Source organism: Rhea pennata, chromosome 4 (assembly GCF_028389875.1).
Source record: "Rhea pennata isolate bPtePen1 chromosome 4, bPtePen1.pri, whole genome shotgun sequence".
In the NCBI taxonomy this organism is placed as follows: domain Eukaryota; kingdom Metazoa; phylum Chordata; class Aves; order Rheiformes; family Rheidae; genus Rhea; species Rhea pennata.
This window is the reverse complement of record NC_084666.1, coordinates 25,215,419-25,238,771: the sequence shown is the minus strand read 5'-3', so window position 1 is coordinate 25,238,771 and position 23,353 is coordinate 25,215,419. Positions and strand designations below refer to the sequence as shown.

General features: G+C 42.9%; 1 protein-coding gene across 1 annotated transcript; it reads right to left on the bottom strand.

Annotated features, from left to right (window-relative positions):
• Nucleotides 1-1,109: 1,109 nt before the first annotated feature.
• Nucleotides 1,110-1,784, bottom strand: RHOH (ras homolog family member H). Its single transcript, XM_062574655.1, has one exon. The coding sequence runs from the start codon at nt 1,782-1,784 to the stop codon at nt 1,209-1,211; it is 576 nt and encodes a 191-aa protein (XP_062430639.1). The 3' UTR covers nt 1,110-1,208.
• Nucleotides 1,785-23,353: the final 21,569 nt, after the last annotated feature.

Sequence of the window (23,353 nt, the reverse complement as noted above, 5' to 3'; positions counted from 1 at the left end):
TCCTAAGTACCTCAGGATTTGACTCATATTTACCAGGCTCCCCAGGATGCAAAGCCTGTTTCGCTCTTTGTTTTTGTGTAATTACACTCAGTATGCAGACTCCAAAAAAAGTTATTCAGCCATCTAAATATGTGCACACAGCATTGCCATGCACTTGATTTTTATTAAATTTAGTGGCTGGTTTCAGCAAAAGCTGTTTGGAGAAAAAAAGCATACTAAAAATATGTGAGAATTTTAGTTCTCCTGAAAAAATACCTTTCATCCACGGAGACTGAAATCTTTTGCCACCAGAAATATTGCAGGGGCAGCAGAGGCAATAGCACAAATTTCTCTCTGTCACCCCACCTATATGTCTAAACCAGCCTGACTGCAAGCTAAGGTTGTAAGTAGGTCAAGTTTAGGAAGAAATCAGGTTAGTTTCCTCCCAGTTCATCCTATCTTTGATGACATTGTTGATACAGTCTCCAGTCTGCTAGGAATGAGACAAAGATAACAAAAGAGACCTCAAAAAGCCACAGGACTGCTATCAAATGTCACTAACTTTTTTATCATTCCTGCACTGAACACATTGGATTTGATCACTATTGTGTAGTAACTTGGACGTGTGTAAGAACTGCTAGACTGCAGGCCATTATTTTATGGATATGACAATTTGCTTTTGTGGATAGCTACAGGAAGAACTTTCAATATATGAAAACAAACTCTTGTCAGGATTTTACAACAACATATACAAAAGTTTTTTAAATAGAATACACAGTGGTTAGACTTTATGTACAAAGTTCTTAGAGTACAAAAATTCCACATGGGCAGATTTGTCAGGAGACGGTTAGATCAGGGTGGAAGTTTCCATCATTAAATAAATGCAAACAAACCAACAACTGAGGAACATCAATGACAACAACAAAGTCAGCACAGCTAGTATCGATAAATCTCCAGACTAGGCCCATGCCAGTCCAGACTAGCAAAGTCCAAACACACGTTTGTGAAGAAGGGCATTTACCTTTCATTTTTAAAGATAGTACCTGTGGAAAGGGAAAAAAACGAAAAAAGAAAGGCAGATCAGACAGAGTATCTATCTGTCTCATTAGGGGCACCTGCACTGTGTGATCCTGCCGGGAGTCCTCCTTTGATTTGCCTTTCACTGTCTCTGCTGATATATCTTTGTGCAAAGAAAGAACAAACACGGGCCAAACCACTGCTGATGGGACTTAAAAGATCTTGCACTCATTAATGGAGAAGAGCTTCCGCCTGTTCTGTCTTTTGGCTTGATTGACCACTGTGCGGACTGCGTACTCGAACACCTGCTGCACTCCTCTGTTGCTGAGGGCAGAGCACTCCAGATAGCCTTTGGCCCGAACATCCTGGGCTAGCCGCTTCCCGTCCATCGGGCTGATGCAGGAGGAACTGTAGGGCCCTATATCTCGCTGGTCAGTCTGAGTAGCCACAACCAAAACAGGGATGCGGGGCAAGTGGTTGCGGATCTCACCAATCCATTTATTCCTCAGGTTTAGAAAGGAATTGTGGTTTGCCACCGAGTAGCACATTAACACCACATCTGCCTGTTGGTATGAGAGGGGACGAATGCCTTTGAAGGCATCACTGCCAGATGTGTCCCAAAGACCTAGGCTAATCTGTACACCATCCATGAAGACATCCACTCCAGTATTTTCATACACCGTGGGTCTGTACACATCTGGAAAAGTCTCAGAGGTGAAACGTACCAAGAGTGATGTTTTCCCCACTGCAGAGTCTCCCACCAGTACACACTTGATTGAATCCAGCATTTTATTAATGTCCACGTCCAAGTGCACCGTCTCGACGCAGTAGGAGCTGGATGCAGAGATGCAGCGTTCTCAGAGGGCTCTCTAGATCACTTCCATTTGGGTTTGAGAAGCCATCCAAACTCCTTTATTTCTGAAAACTGATTATGTCACTTGAGTAAAATCCCCTTTTCTCCCACACAACTCTGTGGTGCTGTCAGTTTTAATTCTTCGGTGAGTCAAATGATGTTTCTGGAACAATAAAAATAAAGTGTAACATTTATAAACCACAGAAAACAGAACACTCTTAAGATACAATCTCCTGGCTATGTCTTGGGACAGCCATGGGGATACTCCACATCAAGGATGCCAAACTTTGTCACTCCCTCCCACCCAGCTGTCTGGACAACAGTCATTCATGTAAACAAGCTTCTTGCTGCCCCACCAAGGCTAACAGTTGTATCATCTCTGCTATTCTCCAATGAGACCAACAACTTTTTCCCTCCATTTGTCTCAAGAACTAATAAAATCAAGTTATCTTGAATATAACTGTTCCTAATCTGCTTTTAGAGAGACATTTGCTGCATCTGTCTTTAACCAAGACTCTGCCAAAAACATCTGACTCTGAATCACCCTCTACCAGTTAGTTTAGACTCCCCTGGAAACACACCCGTGATCTCTAGAGATAGTCAAGAGAAAAAAAAAGCCCTTCATTAACTGATTTAAGCTAGTCTGTAATGAACAATAACACAGAACCGCTCGCAACAATGAGGAAGAAGACTTCAGATACGACTCTTGAGTAAAATGAACCATAATAGTTTTCGAAGTAACATAGGATTCATAGCAAAAATACAAAAATGTTCAAATTTTTTTCTTATAAATCACTTCCAACAAGCAAATAAGCACAAGCCAAAGGAAGCCATATCACCAATGCTGCCCCAGCCAAACAATTTCATTTGAAGGAGATATAGTTACATTAAGTTTATTGCAAAATTGACCTGAGAGGACCTCCTGACAGTATGTAATTGTTTTTGAGCTCCTGCCAGCATTCTGTCAAATTTTCCTATTTTGAAAACGCTTGTCTTTTCCCCACTAGCTGTGTGGAAGATTCAAAGCTCACACAGGGAGAAACTGGCTACACACGAAATACACTTAATGCTTCAGCTTACTTCATAAAGGGAATTAAAAAGGAAAAAAGAGAAAAGCACTGGCTGAGCTTCGAGAAGATTTTACAGGCATTGACAACTGCTACCGGCAACTCCCCCACTTCCATTTCATAAATAAGCAGCATCCTACCTCCTCTCTTGCTGCCAGTTGCTGGTACACTTGCCATTTCTTCCATCTGACAGACTGGCCAAAAGAAGATGTGTCCAGGGCTTGGCTGGTGCCTTGTATTTTATACACGCTGCATGGAGCCTGCCTGGCAGTTGTCATGCTTACTCTGGTTACGGGTATTTAAAGTACCATTGCAACAGTCTGCACTTCCTGGTTTGCAAGCGCAACGTACTTTTTCACGATGTAAGTGCAATTCTAAGAATTTGGATGGAGGCTGAGGCCCGCTGAGCAGCATTCCTGTCTGCCGAGAAATCAGCAGTTCCATGAACATAAGGTTTCGTGATAGCAACTGAAAGAGGGCTAACACTACTGTTCTTCTTCCTCTTCTCCCAAAATTTAATTCTGTCCCAAGGAAATTAAATGAGATATTTACAGAATGTAACTACACAAAATTCAAAAAGTCTGTGCGGGATGCACACTCTACTTAAGTGCATCATCATCTTTCCCTCAGGGCAGTCTACTTCAAAATTGTGTCAGCAGCACAGTGTGAGAACACTGCAATTCACCACAGCCCGGCAGCCTGTGATTCAGACAAAACAGCACGCTCTCAGGAGAAAGTTGGCATGTACAAAGTCTCCTTTTCAGAACAGACATTTCCTTCGCACAAGTAGTCTTTAATGCCTTTAGTCTCAGTATTTTGTGTATATTTGACAGTGGGGAAAACAAGGATGTTCAAACTGTGACCTTTGCTATTTCACTAATGCCAAAATAGAAAAAGAGAGATAAAAGAATCGTTCTGCTGTTCAGTTCATTGGTAAACAGATCTGATTATGTTGCCCATTTTGAAAAGAAAATATGTAAATAATTAAAGATTTTAAAAATTGTCAAAGACTAGTGGGCATAGCTAGTCCATACACACAGTAACAAACACTGAAGCATCCCACCACGACAGCGCAGGGACGCTTTCAAAGCCGATTGTATTGATCTCCATTCCATTGCTGAATAAAAATGAAGAGTACGTAACGGGGTCCATATTCTGATCCTGTGCACAGATGGCAGTCAGTGGTCCTGATCTTGCTTTGGTTTGCAGCCATCTGGAGTTTACACTCCTTTACATACTATTGGTACTACGCCCATGCATATTCAAGTTGTATTTTTAATTATGTACATAGCCTGTTATTGATACAGTCTTAGGACAAGAAAATTTTAATGTATTGAAATAATTCAATAGTTCACTTCAAGTAACTAAAAAAAACCTTTAAACATCAGTAGCAATCAATGTCCTTTAAAGATTGCCAGCACAGGGTAGTTCTAAGCATCAATATACAACCACTTGTATAAATACATGCAAAGCTTTCATTCCCTTCTATCTTATTATATGCTACAGACTAGGTCTGACAGTGCAGCATGCTGTACCCATTAAAAGATTGCACTAAAATGTCTAACAACAAATGGTTGAGTTCATGCTGCTGAAGAAATGTTTTATAGCAGATTAGTTTTCCAAATCTTACAAATTTTATGAAATTAATTTTACAGCCAGATTTCCAGATATATACCTTTATCTTCTTTTCCAGTATTTTGTTTTATGTTTTCATCACTTGCACTAATTGAAGATTTTATCTGCAGGATTTTTAAAATATTTTTATTATAAGCATAGGAATATATGTGTAATTCTGATGCAATAATTCTGAATAGTGACTTTTAATGAATTTTTTTATTTAACTGCCAATAAAAGCCTTGCACAGTTTTGCATAGAGCAATGTTTCTTCAGCTCTATGATACTGTCTACATAACTAATGCAACCTTTATTTTCTCTGTTTTAATATTTTTGTTTTCTTTGCTTTCATATTTTTGTTCCCACCTTCTTTGCAGTATAGGGCACTAGCAGCAATTCGTGTTTAGTGCTTGCGAGTGGCTGCACAGCACTCGGACTTCACTCCCAGCATGGGCCTGGAGCACGAGATGCCGCGCCGGGGCAGAACAGCTGCTGCTCTCCGGGGACGGCAGGCTGCAGCTCACCCTGCAGGCGCGGCGCCTGATACCGCTCCCCTGGGGCAGCAGTCCCGTACTTTAGCATGCCTTAATATGTTATGGGAAGGTAAGCGGCGTTATGATTCTGAAACACAACTATATGGGAAGAGGGCACAGCAACAAGCTCTTTGCAGGTTCAGGTTATCCACATGAATATACACTACATGATAAATCAATCTAATATTTGTTGAAACATTCTGCCAACAGATGAAAGCAAGACTATTTATATCAGAAGGGGATAAGTTTAGCTTCTGAAACAAATGGGGTTTTCATTTATCCCAGGAACACCCCAGCATGTACTAAAGGTCACTGTGAGCACACAGATGGGCATAGGCTCACTGTGGCTAAACGTCTGCAGGGAGGGAGAGGGACAATAAACAGTCGGGAAGTCCTGCTTTCAAACGCTGTCTTGGATATTGATACTGGAGCCTAGGGTAGGCTGGGGTTTGGAAGGGATTAGCTCATATGTAAACAAAATTCAGTAGGCAAGACAACAGGCTTTGTAGACAACACACTAATATGCCAGTCAGAAAATGCTTTAGGAAGAGTTAAAGCAATTAACATACTAGCCAGTATTGCCCTTATCTGGTCCCTACCACAATTACAGCTTACTGCAGTTCCTGCTGATACCAGGACATGAGCTGGGCAATTTTTAAGCTTGAGCATTGCATAAACTGACTCTTGAAGGAAACTGATATTGCAAGGAAATCAGAATATTTATACTAATAGAAAGCTGAAAACACTGGAGAGATTTCCATTGGCTGAGCAATGCTTGAATGCATGTATTGGCTTTGCCTGCCCACATTTCTCCTCTTTACATCACACCAGGTTCCACTTCACACAGAGATTTGTCCTGCAAAATGTTTTCTATGTTTTTTTCCTATCACATTGATTATAAAGAAATCACTCTATGTTCAGACTGCACTGCAGATACATAAAATGTCCATCTCTTACCTAAAGGCTATGAAGGAGAGGAAGAAGTGGAAACTATCCTCACTAACCAGAACAACTCACAGCTTGGCAGATGCCATGAGCACTTCAGAGCACAGAGCAGGATATGAAAGCGATCCCAGGGGCGGTGAGGGTCAGCAGGCCAGCAGTAAATTTGGAGAAGACAGGGATGCTATTGCCCAGTCAGAGGCAGCAACCAGAAAATAGATCGGGGAGAAGGCTGGCCCCCGTGATGGAGACCTTGTGGGCACCACGGATCCAGTCTGGATGCTTGGGTAGAGGACCAGAGAGCCACGGTCGCACATGGCCCTTTGTTTTCCATTCCATACGAGAGTTTTACTAGCTCCATACAGATGCAAACCTCCAGACTGCTGCACATGCCTTTGCCAGCACAGCACAGGACTACCAAAAACCAATACATCAGCAGCAGTCCGTCTGGAGGCTGCCACTGGTCCACAAGCAAATAGCCCTCACTGTGAAGACTTCCTTTCAAGGATTCATTAAGTTGGCCCTCTGACATGGGCGTTGCCTGTCTCCTGGCTTTTAAAATCATTTTTAAACGATTTTTATCCATAGCTCTAAGTGGTCCTAGTCTTGCTGATCTAGGAAATAGGCTCTCTGCCCCTCGGACAGTGTCACCGTTTCAGTCCATAGTGGCTTTTGGCAGTGGTGCCGCTGCCATGAAGAACTGCCTCCCAGAGGACTTTATCTTACAGCCCCATATCCTTCCAGCTCTTCTCCCCACACTACAGCACCAAAGAATCTGCCTTCAACTTACTCCCTTTCCAAGTGGATTACTACAGGATCCATCTTTAATCTTTGGCCCAACAGCAAGATGGAAGACTGTATTACACTGACAAGATGCTTCAGATGCCTGGTATATTTATCATACTGATGGATTAATTGCCAGACCATCAGTCACTGTGTTTTTATATTTTAAAGAATTGTGAGGATGAATAGAAGTTTAGGTGAGAGCTTTTATACAGCTATTTTAACTTTAAAAAAAATCACACCTGTGATGGTTTCCTAAAGTTAGAAGAACAAGCAACATTCAACAAACCTATATTTTCAAAGACAGGATGTCTTACCTTCTCAAAAACAAACTTCTTCAGACATTAAAAAAGAATGGGTCCTGACATAACAACTTTGCAGACATAACAACTTAGAAATTTTTATCTTTAATTTTCCTATTCACAAACTGAAATTCTTTATTTTTAAAAAAATTTCAGTGCTTCATTACCAACAAAAATGCAAAATCAAAATTTTTAAAACTTCCAAATTCATGAATTTTTAAAAATGGACAAACATTTTCTTGTAAGCTTTAAAAAAAATCTCTGCTGGGTCAAGACAATACCTGGAAATTTAAACCTCTTTCTTTTTCTTTGGCAGTTTCTACAACTGAAACTGAAAAGAAAGGATTTAGGAACAAGTATTCAGTCATCTTGACAATTTTATTATTAGCAAGCTAAGTCAAGTTATCAGGTTTAAAGGAAAAATCCACATTTTGCTATAAAACAATGATAAATACAGACCAATGTTATTCAGAAGAAGGAATAAGACATGAAGTCCTGGTAAAGGAATGAAAGCTTTTCTGTATGTAAGCAAATGTACATTTATACACATGCTTACACACATGCACATACGTATATAGCGATATAATGAGATATTTTAACCTAAGGTACCAACTGCCAGTTCGTTAGTTTAGTAATAGTGCCTATAATGAGTGCGTATAGGCAGTGGATAATGGCGTGTCTGAAGATCCATTCAATTAACCACTAGAATCACAGAGAAAAACTATTTAGTCCTAATTTTAATTATCCAATTAAACAAGGGAAATATTTATTTTATCTTCAAGGATCATCTAGCTATGACTAATCACACTTTGATTCAGCCACTTGCAAATTAAACATGAACACAAATAATTAGAACCACTCTAAAAATCAACGAAAAGTCTCTAAGACTCTAGTGTATTGATCTGAGATTTTGAATTCAAGAGAAGCCAAGGAGAGCTGGCAGGGCTAAGTACCTGCTTCAGACTCAAGCCAAGAGTCTGAAGTCTTTTTTTTTCACCTGTTTATGGCTTGACTTGATAACTTACAGACCATGCGGTACTCAAGGGACTACAGGGCATTTTCAAAATGGACCCATTTCCCATATAAACCTTGCATCCTCTCCAAATTAAAATTTGAGTAAATCTAGTGTAGGAAATTCACCCCTTCACAGAGAACCAACCCGTGGCCCATTTGCCGTCTGATCCAGCAGCCTCCCGAGGCAGTGGAAAAGGAGCAGCGGGTTGTGCCCGACGCATTGCGTGTGCCTCGAGCTCCTGCCTCGCGCTTACCGAGCGTGTGCCTTCTGCCAGGTACGGGCACGTCAGCCCTCCCTTCCCACCCTTCCCGGGGAGAACCTTTATTCTCTGCTCTTAGACGTGCCTTGAATTTCACCACAGACACGGCCTCACTTGAAGCAGTTGACGTGCAAATGTTACATGCGTGTTTGCACGCAGAGGCTTGCCAGCCATCTAAGTTCCCTCATAATCCCTCATTTTGTGTACATATTTGTGCTTGTATGTATGCATATGTATACATATGCATATTTATATTCACTGCTAACACAGAACTAGTGCTGGGTGCAGACAGGGATACAGATATGCATGAGGATGAGCACGGATAAACCTCCACGCGCTGACTCTAGCGCTACGGCAGGTACCTATGAAAAATCTTTCTGTAGATCACAACAGACCTCCAGTTTTAATGCAAGTTTTCATGTCTAATTTCATTATAAGCAAATCAAAAGAGTACTCTTATAAAATGTAACTTATTTAAGTAATTTACTTGACTTCAGTGAGACTACCACGTGTAACATTATTCACAGGTGGAAACGTTTGCAGCTTGAGCCCAAACTACTTCAAAATTTTCATGTCATATCCTCCTTTAGCCTTTCTTGAAGTTTGAGACATATCAAAAAAGGCATATTTTTATTTTAGATTTTTAGATTTTTTTTTTTTACTGGCTAAACTTCTCAAAATCTCTTCAAATTTTTGGCTCATCACATTTGAAGTGCTTTCTTATCTACAACCTCAAACAATCGTGTTCTCTTTCTGTAGTCTAGCCCTTTCCTCAGGTCTTTAATAGTTCACTGGCTACCTACAGGTACAGGTATAGTTATCATGAAGTACTCATTTCTCTTTTATACATTATTAATAACTGTTAGTTTTAAATAAACATTTGTCTTTTTTTTCAGAATCATGCATTATTTGCTAGACTTGATGTATATGGTTATATATGCATATATATATATATATATATATATACACACACACACACACAGTACTATCCAAAGATTAAATAATATATAGTCAAAAATTATAACTATTTCAAAAATGAATCCATACATTCATGTACACAAAAATACATGAGATATGTATGTGCACGTATGTTTGTGTGTGTGCCTACATATAAATACATATATACATGCACAGGTATTCATTTGTGGAAGATTTTGCTGCAGTTTGCTACACAAAACAGACAAATACTCAGTGTAAAATATCTTACCCTCATTTCAAAAGCTGCATATATATTCTGCATCAAACAACGGATGCTCTGTTGAAATGTTCATAGTCTTTAAATATATTTTCTTTTATTTCTACATATAAATATGCATATGTATTTGTAAACACGTTTTTTAGACATAATCACAATATGTTACAATAGCTTGTTATTAAGGAGATGCACAGACTTCATCTCCTCTTCCTTGTTTGCACAGTACCAGATCTTCCTAATCAGGTCCCTGAAACACTGCCATGTTACCAGTAATCAATACAAACAGTATAGCTAACTGTTAATATATGAAAAAATACACCTGACATAACCCTCCACAATGTTAAAAACGCTGAGAAAAAATGTCCTACCATTTCTCCGCTGCCCTCCACAGATCCCTTGCAAGGGCTCTGAGGTTACTTTAAGGTCTCTCCTCAAGTTTAACCGTGCTCACTTCAAACACACAGAGCGGTTGCTTTCCAAGCTTTCGCCACATCTTTTTTTACAAAATACATATCACAAATTTAAAAAATAGGGGACTCACAAGCCCAGATCTTCTCCCCATGACTACAGTGCAGTGAAAGTAGGTTCTCCACTTTCATTAAATTATGTAGCATTTGCATAAGTTTGATTTCAGTGGGAGGCAAAAGGTGGAGGAGGAAAATATTAGTGTTAGAACAGAACTATCCAGTGTTTGATGGAAGATTATTTGTGAATTTTATGATAAGAAGAAAATATGCATTGAATGTATAGATGTTTTGAGTAGCAAATAACATTGCATCATTTGACACTGAACAATTCAAAATAATAACTTCTGGATAAAGCACATACATAGAATTCTTTTTGTTTGGGGAGGAACATATATTCACTGCAGGTGACCTTAGTTTTGTTGCAATGGGTGTTAAACTTCTAAAGTTAATGAGCAAAGCCAGGATTAAGTGAGCAACAATAATTCAGTTAGTTAGTTAATTTATATCACCAAGAAACCGGCTGACAATTTTAAATTTTCACCTCAGAATTGCCACCATCAAAAAGTTGTTCTTGCCTCTGTTTACACTAGGCTGTTTAAAGCCATAGTCTAAATTTCAGCCAGGATGAAGCTGCCATTCTTTTAAATTCTTTCTTAATTTTTGTGTGTGCACGCATATGCATTAAGATGTTAAAAATTTTGAGACCGTGCTTGGAAACAATTTTAAACACTTTGCAGGTAGAAGTTGCAATACAAAAACATACAATTATCATACTTTTCCCCCCGTGTGTTTTCCTCCCACGTGTACTTTAGCCCTTTAATTTGTTTTATGAATTAAAAAGGAGTTGCTTTCTACAGCCTAGCCCACAATCCAGGATTCATGCACTCTGCCAGGCGTTAGGGTGAAATCAGTTACAATGCATTTACAAGATAGGTTGGAAAGTATTTTTTTCTCACTGTGTAAACCTCCTAGAATTCCTTAATTGTAGCAGGTTAAAATAAACACCACAAATGTGTGTGCCTACTTGCCTACATGGCATTGCATCCCATCACAATAGTTACGATTAAAGCACAATTTCAAAGGAGCACACTAGCAATATTTGTTTTTGGAAGTAGCACAAGTTATACCTGGCCGTTCAGATTTTACATTGATTTATACCTTACATCAACCATATGCTGGAGCAGAGTATGTCCGCCCAAGCCTGCTTTCCTTCACCTTTTTCCAATTCCGGTGTAACCTTGATCTCTTCTCACTTTTTTATAAAACATGTAATATTGCAGGCAGCACTGGATCGTACAGAATAGGTCAAGAGGAGAAGAGGCTCTACTCTTCAGCACCAAAAATAAATACGAGTCCCTCTTACTCCTTCAGTTCAGCCTTTGGAGAAGCCATTGCGCGTTCTTAAAGTTGACATGTGCTTGGCTTTCATTTAGTGAAAAGATTGGGCAAATCTCTGTGCTATAGTGAATCTCAACACAGGGTTTCTGTTTTTCAGTGGGAGGCAAGGAAAGGAAAATTTAATTTTTTTCCTTAATTTTCTTGGGTTTTATGTATTTGGCATGAAAATGAGCAAACATATGAATAAAAAAGACATATTTTAGGTGAGCTGGAATATTGTGAGAACATTTCCCATGCACAATTTTAAATCCCGGGAGACTTGGTTCAAATTCACAGCGATATTTTACACAGTGCGATGCAGAATTAAAATTCCACTGAAAGATAGGTGAATTTCAAAGCTGGCTTTTATATTGGTGAAAACAAGAAATTACATGGGGGATTTTGAAGGAGGACGTCTTATAATATCTTTTCGTAACGAGGAAAACGCCAGCACACAGACGCCAGGAAGTGAACAGATCGTTCCGATGTCATTAATTTGAGAAAATGGCTACATGTCAAACTCCGAGGCTTAGCCAGGCTTAGCAGCTGCAAATAAGCTGTGTGACCGCTAACACTTTCAACAGAAAGGAAAGAACAGGTTTCCTTGCCAGAGCGAAAGCTTTCACGGTATTTCAGTGACGGTGAGCACAGAAGACAACCGCAACGGCTTAAGTACCTCGGGCCTTGGCCTCCCACTGCTGCTTCAGGAGAGCCGATCTTACCTGTAGTTCTACCTAAACCAGGGACAACCCTGCCGGTCGGGAGGAAAAGGCCAGGTGTTGAAGCACCTTCGGGCTGGGGGAACGTCACTTATTGGGGGCGGCAGTCTGCCCCGCCGAGCGGGCTGGGGGCCAGGCACCGCTCGGCGCCGTGGCTCACCTTGGTCGCAGCCGCTGCTCGGGGAGCTGCTCCGCCCTTCCCGCGCGTGCCGCGTCTTCCCGCCGCCGCCGCCTGGCCCCCTCCCCGCGGCGGGGCCCGCGCGCGCTGCTCGGCGCGTTCCCGTGCCCCGCTGTCCTCGCAGGCAGAGACAAGCTGCCGAGTCCACTCGCCCCCACGTCCGTGAGGAACTGGCAGCTCCCCTTGGCTCCTGCTACTGAGGGCCGCACGAGAGCTGCCGTGCCGAAAACACGACACAGACCCAGCTGCAAGCTGCTCTGAAGGGCGGGAAAGATCAAAGGGCGCGTGAGAAGCGCAGGGCACAGCCAAGAGCGGGCTTAGGGGCAAGCAGGGGTTCCCACACCCTCCTTCCCTCTGGGATGAAGCCACGCGCGGGACAAGCGCTCCGGCTCCGTTCCCCGCTACGGCCCGGCTGTTCGGAGGAGCAGGAATAGCCGCCCCGGCAAAGCCCGCGGCACGACACGGCCGGTTGCGCCTGCTGCTCCTCACTGCTCTGGCAGCTGCTCATTTTAGACCTGTTACACCGAAGTTTTGTACTGATGGCTTCCAGTCCTCACTGCTGCATCACAGAGGTTTCTCTGGCTCCAAATTGCTCTCCTTGGTGAGTTAGGAAGATTTTCCAATTTTTGCCTGACATTAGAAATGAAGCGCAACTGAATTCTGCTAAACATACATGAAACTGCATTTGGCTTTGCAGAAAAATATTTGTTGGTAGGTTGCACCCCACAAATTTTGTTTTAACGTTGTTTCGTTACATTTTTCTGAGCTTCTCCAGTATTTTAAAGCAGTAATGCTTTAATGGCAGGCTTGAGATAGCCACAGACAACTTCCCCTCCTGATTACCCTGCTGGGGTTATCCCGAGCCTTCTTTCAGCTGTAAGCTGTGTTCACAGCATGGAAACATTTGAGAACTGCTGATTTAATAAAACCACACATCGCAGACCCAAGAATGAGAACCTAATTTGGAAATGATGTTAGGCTCCAAAATGGCAAGTTAAGACGCTGAAATACACAAGTTTCAGTTATTCATTTTAATTGCTTTCAAGTGATAATCAAACCTCTACCAAAAAAATTGGCAATTTTTTGTAGTATAGTCAATGCCAAATTGACTTAATCACTCGAGCAGTGTGTTCAGTAATATTTGACTATTTCTTAATTATAAAATTCTAGCACTAGCACCAATATTTTATAAAGAAAATGGAGATGCTAGTTTTAGGCAGAAGAGGCATTTTTTCAGTGAAAATCCTTTTGATTTAAAGCTCTTAGCCAGCTCCCACTACCCATCTAGATTTGCACAGCAATCGCAAGAAGAAAAACAGAGAGAGATTTTCACCTCTCTGTCTTGGGGTCCTCCCGAGGGGTTATCAGAAAGCGCGCCGCAGAGCAAGGCGCTTCCGCTCGAGCAGCGCCCTTGCTGTGCAAGGCGGGCAGCAGGCTCGCTCTGCGAGACGGCCGCCACAAACCCCGCTCGTTTCCAGCGCGGGCAGTCTTTCCAGCTGCCAATATTATTGCAATACTGCAAACTGTCCCCTTAAAGGCTTTGTATGGCTTGCCCTTAGCTGTATGAGAGAGTGCCTCTCTGATATCACTGGTGCTAGCGGCTGTAATCAGCTGATGCAATTTTAATATCAGTCTCCCGGCCTGGCAGGGAGAGTGTTTCCGTATCCTCACCAAATTCACACTCCCAATGGACGAGCTGAGCCAGAATCTGTTAAAATTCTGCATATAAACATTTTCCAGAGAAAGCCGGTCGCCACCAAGGGTGGAAAAGTATTTCTGTTGTTCCAACTTCATGTTTTTACTGCACTACATATGGATATAAAGACTGTCCTCTGATACAGGTGATTAATGTGCAGTGAGGCCATGTTACAGCTCTCCAGCATGGTAAAGCTACCTTAAAATGGGATTAAATGACAGTAATTTACAGCCACTTTGTCCTGCCAAAGGACTATGGATTTGTCTTGTTATATGAGAACCAGGCCCATTTCTTGTATTTTAATTCTTTGCTCTGGAACTTAGTAAGTACAGATTACTTATAAAAGCACAAATTCTCTACAAATATAAAACTACTAACTTTCCCCATTTGTAGTACCTAATCTAGTGAATATAAAATTTGTTATTGTACGCTGCTAAGGCCTTATCTTGTCTTAACAGGAAGCAAGCAGACGTGGGGCTTTTCTACCCTACAGAGGCTCCCCCCCCATCCCAAACAGGGTGTTCACATCCAATCCATATCCACTTTCCCTGGTAAAATGGAATTTTATGACACATCTTCAGACCTGTCTGTGACAGAGGAAATTAAGCCATGTTCTGAAAATTAACTATATGTGTGTGATCTGTTCTACTGGAACATTTGAGGCAGCTTTCAGAAAGGTAAAATTCAGAGCAGCGCAGTGCAGTGCACAATTACACCTTATTCCTACAGCATGTACTGAGAGCAAAAAAATGCCAACCCATCTGTTTGCTAACAACTATCTAATCCCACCTACTTTATCCTACCTTTTTCTTCTGCAAATGTTTTCTTCAGGACAAATCCCTTGTTAAAGCCGGCCTCCTCCAGATGCCACAGACCCACTCCCGCCCCATCCACAGCTGGAAACACAGCTGAAAGAAGAAGATAGAAAATCTTAGAGCCACGTTCAAATTTTTTTGTGGGACCTGTGTCGGAAGGATGGTTCCGGCCTCTGTACACTCTTTCCTCATTCACTTTTTAGATTAACTACCTCTCCTTGGCAATGTGACAAGACCATCCCACAGCCACTAAAACAGTATAAGATGCAGTTTCTGTAAGTAGAATCTAAAAAATGTGAGTGTAGGTGTGCACACACGCAAGTGCACGTACACTCATACCACTCTCTATGGGAGCCCATAGCAGGAGCTCGGTTGGCTCAGAAAGCAGAGGAAAAGAAGGTGCAGGGGTGAGAGGAAAGCGAAGAGTTATGTCCGCGGCCATTTAGGCAGCACACGAAGCCCTTCCTTCCTCAGAATGAAGGTAGAGAAGCTCGTCAGACCCCAGCTGGGCCACAGCGACAAAGATATCAGCAAATTAAAGGCACTTTGAACCTCCCTTTGGTCCTAATAACCTGAACTTCACCGTTCACAAATTCTCACAGTAAAATCTTTTCTCTAAATTTGCTTGGAGCCATTTAAGATGAAACAGAGCAGTTTCCTCACAGGCATGGCGTACTTCACAGATGAGGAAGCAAACTGTCCCGCGAGGTGTTGCAAGTTTATAGCCGTGTGTCTCTGCTGGGCTCCCGGTTCATACAACAGCAACAGGGACCAGAACCAGACCCATCATTTTCAGAGTAATTCACTTTTCTTTCGTTTTTCTTACATCGATTAAAATGTGAATTACTGGCATGGCATAGCCCATCATGCCACTTTTTCTATGGTTATAGAAGGCCTTTTTATGCTGAAGTGGAAAAAAGCTTTGCAATAAACAAAAATCCAGGAGAACATTTGTGACCTGGAGAATTAGACCAATGTTTAACACAGTATCGTAATACTGAAGATTTAACAGATGGTATTAAAACTAAAACTGATTATATACATAATTGTCAGAAATTTATTAATAAGAAGTAAAACTAAAAATGCTGGATTTGATTCAGAATATAAATTCGCATCAAGACATTTAGGAAAAATTAAAAAAAAAAAAAAAAAAGAACTCACCAGACGCAGGAAGCTGAAAGCGGCTTTTGAAAATAAATGTTACGGAAGTCAAATGTTCTAAGCAAGATACGGGAGGAAAGAAGAGTCGAGCCCTCGGTTCTCGGTTTTCAGGTGGATTTTTTTAAACCAGATTAGAACGATTATATTATAGAAGAAGGAAAACAAAACAAAACAAAAAAAAGTAACAGGTAGCACTGCACGTACAGGCCAAATAAGTCCTAGAGTCTGGGTTTAGTTCATCTGGAGGCAGCGGCGGCAGCAGACCCAGATACAGTGTGATGAGAAATAGCTGAGTGGTTTGGGTTAAGTCAGCTTCCTGGTGAGCACTCCTCGGCTCTGCCTGTGCTGGTTTTGTTGTGGGCTGGTGTATGAGTGCAGATGTGTTATTCTCTCTGGTGACTACAGACACGTGTGTTAAACCTGCTCCTTGAAGATGGGGGAGGGAGACAAACCCTCCAGGCATCAGAAAGCTTTTTCTTTGCAATTTGCTGTTCCTGCAGCTGCTGCCTCTCTGCTATAGCTGCTAATAGCATGGTGCCGTCCAAAAACTCCTGTACTAGGAAAAGAAGAGCAGATTGACAACTGCCCAGCAGTGCTGTGTGTGATTGACACTCCATAGGATATTTTTATATGTAACCCTGCCTTAAAGACAAGAGGGTATGTATGTTTAGCTGCCCTTGTGCAAAATGCAAGGGAGGCACTTTTAGATGAATTTGAACCTGGTTTATAGGGATTTCTCTTAATTCAGTGAGGATTCCCCAGTATTACTGGTTAGGATTATCCTGTGTCATTTTACTGGTATGCATGTCCTGTGTGTGCCCTCTTTTCCCAGCACAAGGAGGCCGAGCAATGACGGACCACAAGCATGGGGATCTCTGACTTACCCAGCATGAACAACCCAGACCAGGCCAGGCTAACACCACTTCTAGGTTTCCTGCCGCAACACGGGAAGCAAAGCTCTGATGACAGCATAGGGATTTCAGAGTGTCTCTTCAGCAAGTTTCCTGATGATACCGAACTAGGAGGAGTGGCTGATACACCAGAAGGCTGTGCTGCCATTCAGAGAGACCTGGACAGGCTGGAGAGTCAGGCAAAGAGGAACCTCACAAAGTTCAATGAGGGCAAGTGCAGAGTCCTGCACCTGGGAAGGAATAACCCCATGCACCAGTACAAGCTGGGGGCTGACCTGCTGGAAGGCATCTCTGTCGAGAAGGACCTAGGAGTTCTGGTGGACAGCAAGTTAACCATGAGCCAGCAATGTGCTCTCGTGGCCAAGAAGGCCAACGGTATCCTGGGGTGCATTAGGAAGAGTGTCATCAGCAGGTCAAGGGAGGTGACCCTGCCCCTCTACTCATCCCTGGGGAGGCCTCATCTCAAGTTCTGGGCTCCCCAGTACGAGACATGGAGCTACTAGAGAGACTCCAGCGCAGGTTTACAAAGATGATCAGAGGACTGGAACAACTCTCTTATGAGGAACAGCTGCAAGAGCAGGGCCTCTTTAGCCTGGAGGAGAGAAGGCTGAGAGGGGATCTTATCAACATCTACAAATAGCTGAAGGGAGGGTGTCAAGAGGATGGGGCCAGACTCTTCTCAGTGGTGCCCAGCAATAGGACAAGAGGCAATGGGCACAAACTGAAATGCAGGAAGTTCCACTTGAATATGAGCAAAAACTTCTTTACTGTGGGAGTGACAGAGCCCTGGAGCAGGTTGCCCAGGGAGGTTGTGGAGTCTCCTTCTCTGGAGATCTTCAAAACCCACCTGGATGCAACCCTGTCTAACATGCTGTAGGTGACCCTGCAGCCCCTGAGCAGGGGGGGGTTGGACTGGATGATCTCCAGAGGTGTCTTCCAACCTCAACCACTCTGTGATTCTGTGATTTCAAGTGCCTGGCTCTATGGCAGAGTCCCAGTTGTGTCTACACTCTTAATCTACAAGAATTTATCAGCTCTCAGCTGCTTGCATGCTCCTTCCTGACTCAGGTACAGCCAGTACCCCTCATTCTGACATAGAGGATGATTCCTGCATCCTTTCCATCCACAGGAAACCTAGCTGCACAGATGAGGAGGGAGCCACCAGATGTTACAAGAGGTCGCTGAATTTGGATGATCAGGCAATCAGGATTGTGGGGAGGGCACTCCTGTCCCGAACTCCTGGAGGAGCCTGGCACAGCAGGAATGCTCCCAAGCTGAAGGCATGAGGCCCCAAACCTGACCAGTACAGCAGGCTGGCTCCTTCTCAGCCAGAGACACAGTGCTGGCTTCCCTGGCCACCTCAAAACCTGCCTTGGAGTCAGAGATATGGAACCTGAGGCATTTTCAGAAAATAATTTGGGTTCAGCAAAGCCATTTCTGACCATCTCCAGCCATGAAGTAATAGGAATGGACTGATCCAGACCTAAAGCCGTACATTTTGTGTTTTTGTGTTCATTGCAGGATGAGAGCTCTTTGGAGAGAGCTGGTGAATTTATTCACATAAACGTTATGCCAAGATAATGCATTCCAAGATAAAGTTACATTGCTTCCAAGAATGCTAAGAACAACAGAATAAATGACAAGATAAATCAAAAAGAAAACAAACAGATAACTTATGAGCAGATGAAAACCAGTTTGTGTCAAAAATATAAATAGCTGCAGAAAGAATATTACCTATGTAAACACACTGTAAACCTGTTGAGACAAAGCTCCTAGAACAGTGCTGCACAGATCAGCTGGAGAAACAATTTGTTTGCTTTCCTGATGAAATGAAATGAAATCAGATAATTAGCAAGAGGTATGAAGGCAAGGAAAAGTGGCTCACAAAAGGCGTTTTTGGAATACTCTCTTCCTAAAGGCTTCAATCTTTTCAGTTTGAGACAAGATTTCGGATAAGGGGCTTCAGCATATTACCAGTTTATATGAGAGTTTATGTCACTTAATTTTCACAGAGAACACCTGTTCTTCTGTTTTTAACCAGGTTTGTGTTTCTCAATACTAGTGCATGCAATGAGGCAGTAAGTTTCCATTGCGATCATGATAAAGAAAGTCAGACACCCAAACACTTTGAAATGTTTCCACCAGAACACTGCAGTTTGTCAGAAGTAGAGAAATAAATACCATTTGCAAATTATATTGATACAAATGTCTTAGGTGATCATCACCCATTTTAGGTCTGCTACAGATAGCAGCTGCTTAAAAATGCAACTGTTTTGTTCTGCTTTGTATTGCAGATTAATCCAGATGTGAGACCATCTGAGTAAGCAGTTTGCATTTTGGATAAGAAGTGCATTCATCTGGAAAATAGTTCATAAGCAACTTCTAAATCGACTGAACTTTGGGAAAAAGCAAGACCTTTAGAATTAGAAACAAGTTCTAACATATCTTGATTTCTCCTTGTTCCCTTCCACTACCCTTCCTGGAGCAGCTTCACCCAATGAGTGATTTGAAAGTCAGGGATTTTTTTTTCCTTTTTTCCTTTTTTTTTTCCTTTTTTTTCTTTTTCTTTTTTTTTTTTTTTTTTTGAGTAAAACTTGGAGCCTTTTACGAGGATTGGACATGCTATATATAGCATTTCTTTAATTCCTAGTGGTCTGGAACACCACAAAGAGATCCCCAGTTTCCACTCTTGGCAAAGCACATTCCAAATGACATGCAATGTTGCAGCCTAACTGCCACATTTGCTTTGATTCTTGCTTTTTATTTTTGTTTTTCTTATTGCAGTTTTTCAGCCCCTTTTCACCTGTTCGTGATGTGTGATAGAGGGGAAAATCTGGCTGTGACAGACTATTGTTAATGCATTCAAAAATACCTTGCTTCTCCTTTTTTAAAAACTCAATATGAGTCATACTATGTGGGGGTTTTGTTTTGCAAAATATTTATGGAGGTGGAGTGGAGGCTTGTAAATTATTTTTGCATTGAAAAATCAGTTGACAGCAAAAAAAAATAGTCTTAAACCTCAGGTTACTATGGGCTTATGAAAAATCATATAAAATATTATTATCCAGGGTTTTGCCATGTCAGAGAGAGGCTGGTTCACAGCCACATCCTAGGTGACCATTACATTATACAAAATAAAGACGTTTCCTTCCTGTGTCTAGACGCCTTACTAACGTTACAAATGTACATGGGATATGGTTGTTTGCTAAAGAAAGAACTTAAACTGTATTGTTCACAGTAACAGAGGAAGGCAGGAGAAATGTGTGTGGTCAAGATGTCAGCTCTGGGTCAGGACGACCAGGATGCCACTATTTGCTTTCCCCGTGCAGCCTCAGGGAGGGTGCCCAGACCCATTGAACGCTGCTGGGGCAAGAGCGGTTTCCAGCAGTGCCCTAAGGATAAATGCATCGAAGAGAGGGGGACTTCCTCCCACCATGGAGGAGACCCTCACAAAGCCTCTACTATAGACAAGGCATGCAATGCCAGTGAAATTACTCATCGTAAGAGAACTAGAACAGAAAGGGGAAACAAAAAGACAGTTTCACAAGCAGCTTCTGCATTGATTTTGGGGGAAATAGCTCACACGTCTAATTATTTTTCTCCAGTGAATTTATGCTTTGGTTCCTAAGTAAGCTAATGCAGTGCTTGGACATCCCTAGGTCTGGTATGACTCTGTTGCATAAACTAAGCCCACGTACCTGCGTAGCTCGGACAGGCAGAGACTTCCCTACTTCTTGAGGGCTCAGTCTTCTGCATGTGTGCAGAATTACTCTTTATCACTTGTGTATCTTTACCCCTGTGCACTCACTACCGATTAGCTATTTCTTTGGAGTATGTCTCTTGAAATCTGGTTGTCAGTAATGTACCCTGGGCGATAAAACTAACATTTACACATTTTGCTTTGCTATCTTATAAACAGAAGCAGTATGATAACCTCCCACTATAATTCCTTCCATGACGACAAGGAGGAACTGTGGTCAGAGCAATCTATGGGAAGTGCTTTCCTTTAGAGTAATGTGAATCTCTACTTCCTATTTCTTAAAAGGGAAGTGTGTTTAGCTACGGCACGGAGGGTCCCCCCCATTTCTATTCCTGAGCAGGAAAGCTATAACATTACTGAAAATTTAGTCTTCCTCCTCAACGTTAGGTATGTGTCCTAATTCCCAAAATAACCATCAGCTCTATCAAGGGAATAAGATTTGTTCCGTCTCTGACAGATGATTGTGGAAGGTTTTTCCCGGTGTTCTTTTGGTTGGGCTTTTGGGGGATATCCAGAGCCGCCAAGGAAAGCAGAGCAGATACGTGGCACCAGAGCCCAAGGGAAGAGGGGGAGCAGTAGCCGCATGGCTCATGCTGCCCGCAAAGAGAAAAAGTGGCGGCAAAGGGGCTGCAGGGCTTATGCCAGCAAAGGAGGGCTCAGGCAGCAGGCCGGCAGGATGGACAGACCCCATCATCCAGCCTGCTGGTCTTGCAGGCAGCGTGAGTACAGGCTTGGATCTTTTTCTGCAAATTATCTGACTTTTGTAATTTTCTCTCTCCTCAAGGACATTTATGCAGTCTGGATTTAACACAAAAATAGTCACATTGAATAATCATGTTGAAACCACAGAGAAGGTTCTTCTGGTGGTTTTGTCTGTGAAAACACGTCTGACCCGAGGCTATTTTATGCCTTAGGGCCAGGACAACTTCCTGTATTTGTTGTCCTGGAATTGCCCAAAGGGTCAGAGCATCAAAGATTTCTGAGTGTTGCTGCCTGAGGGAAAGCAAGGAGAAAGAAAATGCTGACTGAAAACCGCAGAACAGCTGGGATTGGAAGGGACATCTGGAGATCCTCTGGTTCAACCCCCTGCTCAAGTAAGGTCACCTAGAGCTGGTTACCCAGGACTGTGTCCATTAAGGTTTTGAGTATCTCCAAGGATGGCGAGTCCACAGCCTCTCTGGGCAACATCTTCCAGTGTTCAACTACCCTTCAGTAAAGAAGTGTTTTCTTATGTTCAGATGGAAATACCTGTGTTTTGGTTTGTGCCCATTGCCTCTTGTTCTGTCCCTGGACATCACTGAGAATAGTCTGGCTCCATCTTCTTTGCTTCCCCTCCCATCAGGTACTTACACATGTTGCTAAGATGCCCCTGAGCCTTATCTTCTCCAGGCTGAGCAGACCAACCTCTCTCAGCCTCTCCTCATGAGAGACACTCTGGTCCCTTAACCACCTACCTCTGTGTAGTGGCAGTGTTGAGGGAAAAGCTGGTGCCCTCCTCCTTTCTTTTACTCTCTTTGAGAAAGAGCAGTAAAGGGAGAACAGAGATCTATTCATAAATACGTGGCAGGAGGAAGAGCATTTGTCTTTCCTGGGAGAGGAGGTGGTGGAAGAGCCCACCACTGCCTCCTGGCCGATGCCGCAGGCAGCTGTGCCACCCAGCTCACAACAGGCCCAGCTCACAGCAGGCAGCTGGATCCCTCATCCTAGCGGAGCAGCTGCCCTGGCAGTTTGGAGCCTCCCATCCCACAGGCCCCTCTCAGCCCTGCTCCAGGCCAGAGAGGAGCTGGAAGGAAGCAGCATTTTCTCCCCAGTTTTTGGAGAAGGGTCAATAGTGTGCTGACCATACAAGTACTCTCGGGGCTCCCGCCCTTTTCCCGTCTCCTCCAGTAGCCACTGCTGCACCCAGCTCGCCAGCACCCTCTCATCACACCAAGCCACGACGAGGTGCATGGCCCCATCACCCTCTCATTCCTCTCTCACTTCTCCCAAGAGGTTATTTCTACCACATGCCTCATTCCATCTTCTTACCTTCACCCCGCAGTGCTCTGTTGTTGGTGTGTGCCCCAGCAAGGCGATCCAGCCCACAGTCTCTGCAGAGGCACAGCTCTTTTGGAAGGCTGTTGCAAAGTTGTGGTCCTACACATTTGTCACTAATGCAAACTATGCTCTCTTAGGGACCAGCAAGCCCTGGAGTGTTGTGAGAAGTGAGCTGGCTTTCAGCAACATCTCCCCCACCACCACCAGGAGGCCAATATGTAATTTGTTTATATTAAGTATTTTAGCACTGAGTTTCTGCTCTCTGAACTCATCTGGAAAGCTCACAGCTCCCTCCCTCTCTCCTATCCTACCCTATCATGGCACCAGGTTCTTGGATGAAGAGGACCTCTGCTCATTTTGGAGCAGGCTGGTCACTACTCTTGGAATTAGGCATTTCCTCCTCCTCCCTCCTCATGAGCTTGAGAGGAGAGCTGGAGGGCAGAAGGGCCAGGGGTAGATCTGTAACTAGGGAAAGGAGAACTGGTAGAGGGGGAGCAGGTCACTGGACTTTAGCTAGCACCAGCTAATCTGTCATCCATGCTAAACCTGCCCCTGCAGCTTAAGTTCAAGATGAGATGAGAAGGTGATGTGACACGGAAGAGAGGAGCTTAAGTACTTTACAGGTTAGGGATTAGTACCCCACCATTCCTTTAAGAGGGATCTCTGGAGTATC

Coding starts and splice junctions, on each gene's coding strand:
- RHOH (XM_062574655.1), bottom strand. CDS start 1,784: ATGCTGGATTCAATCAAGTGTGTACTGGTGGGAGACTCTGCAGTGGGG.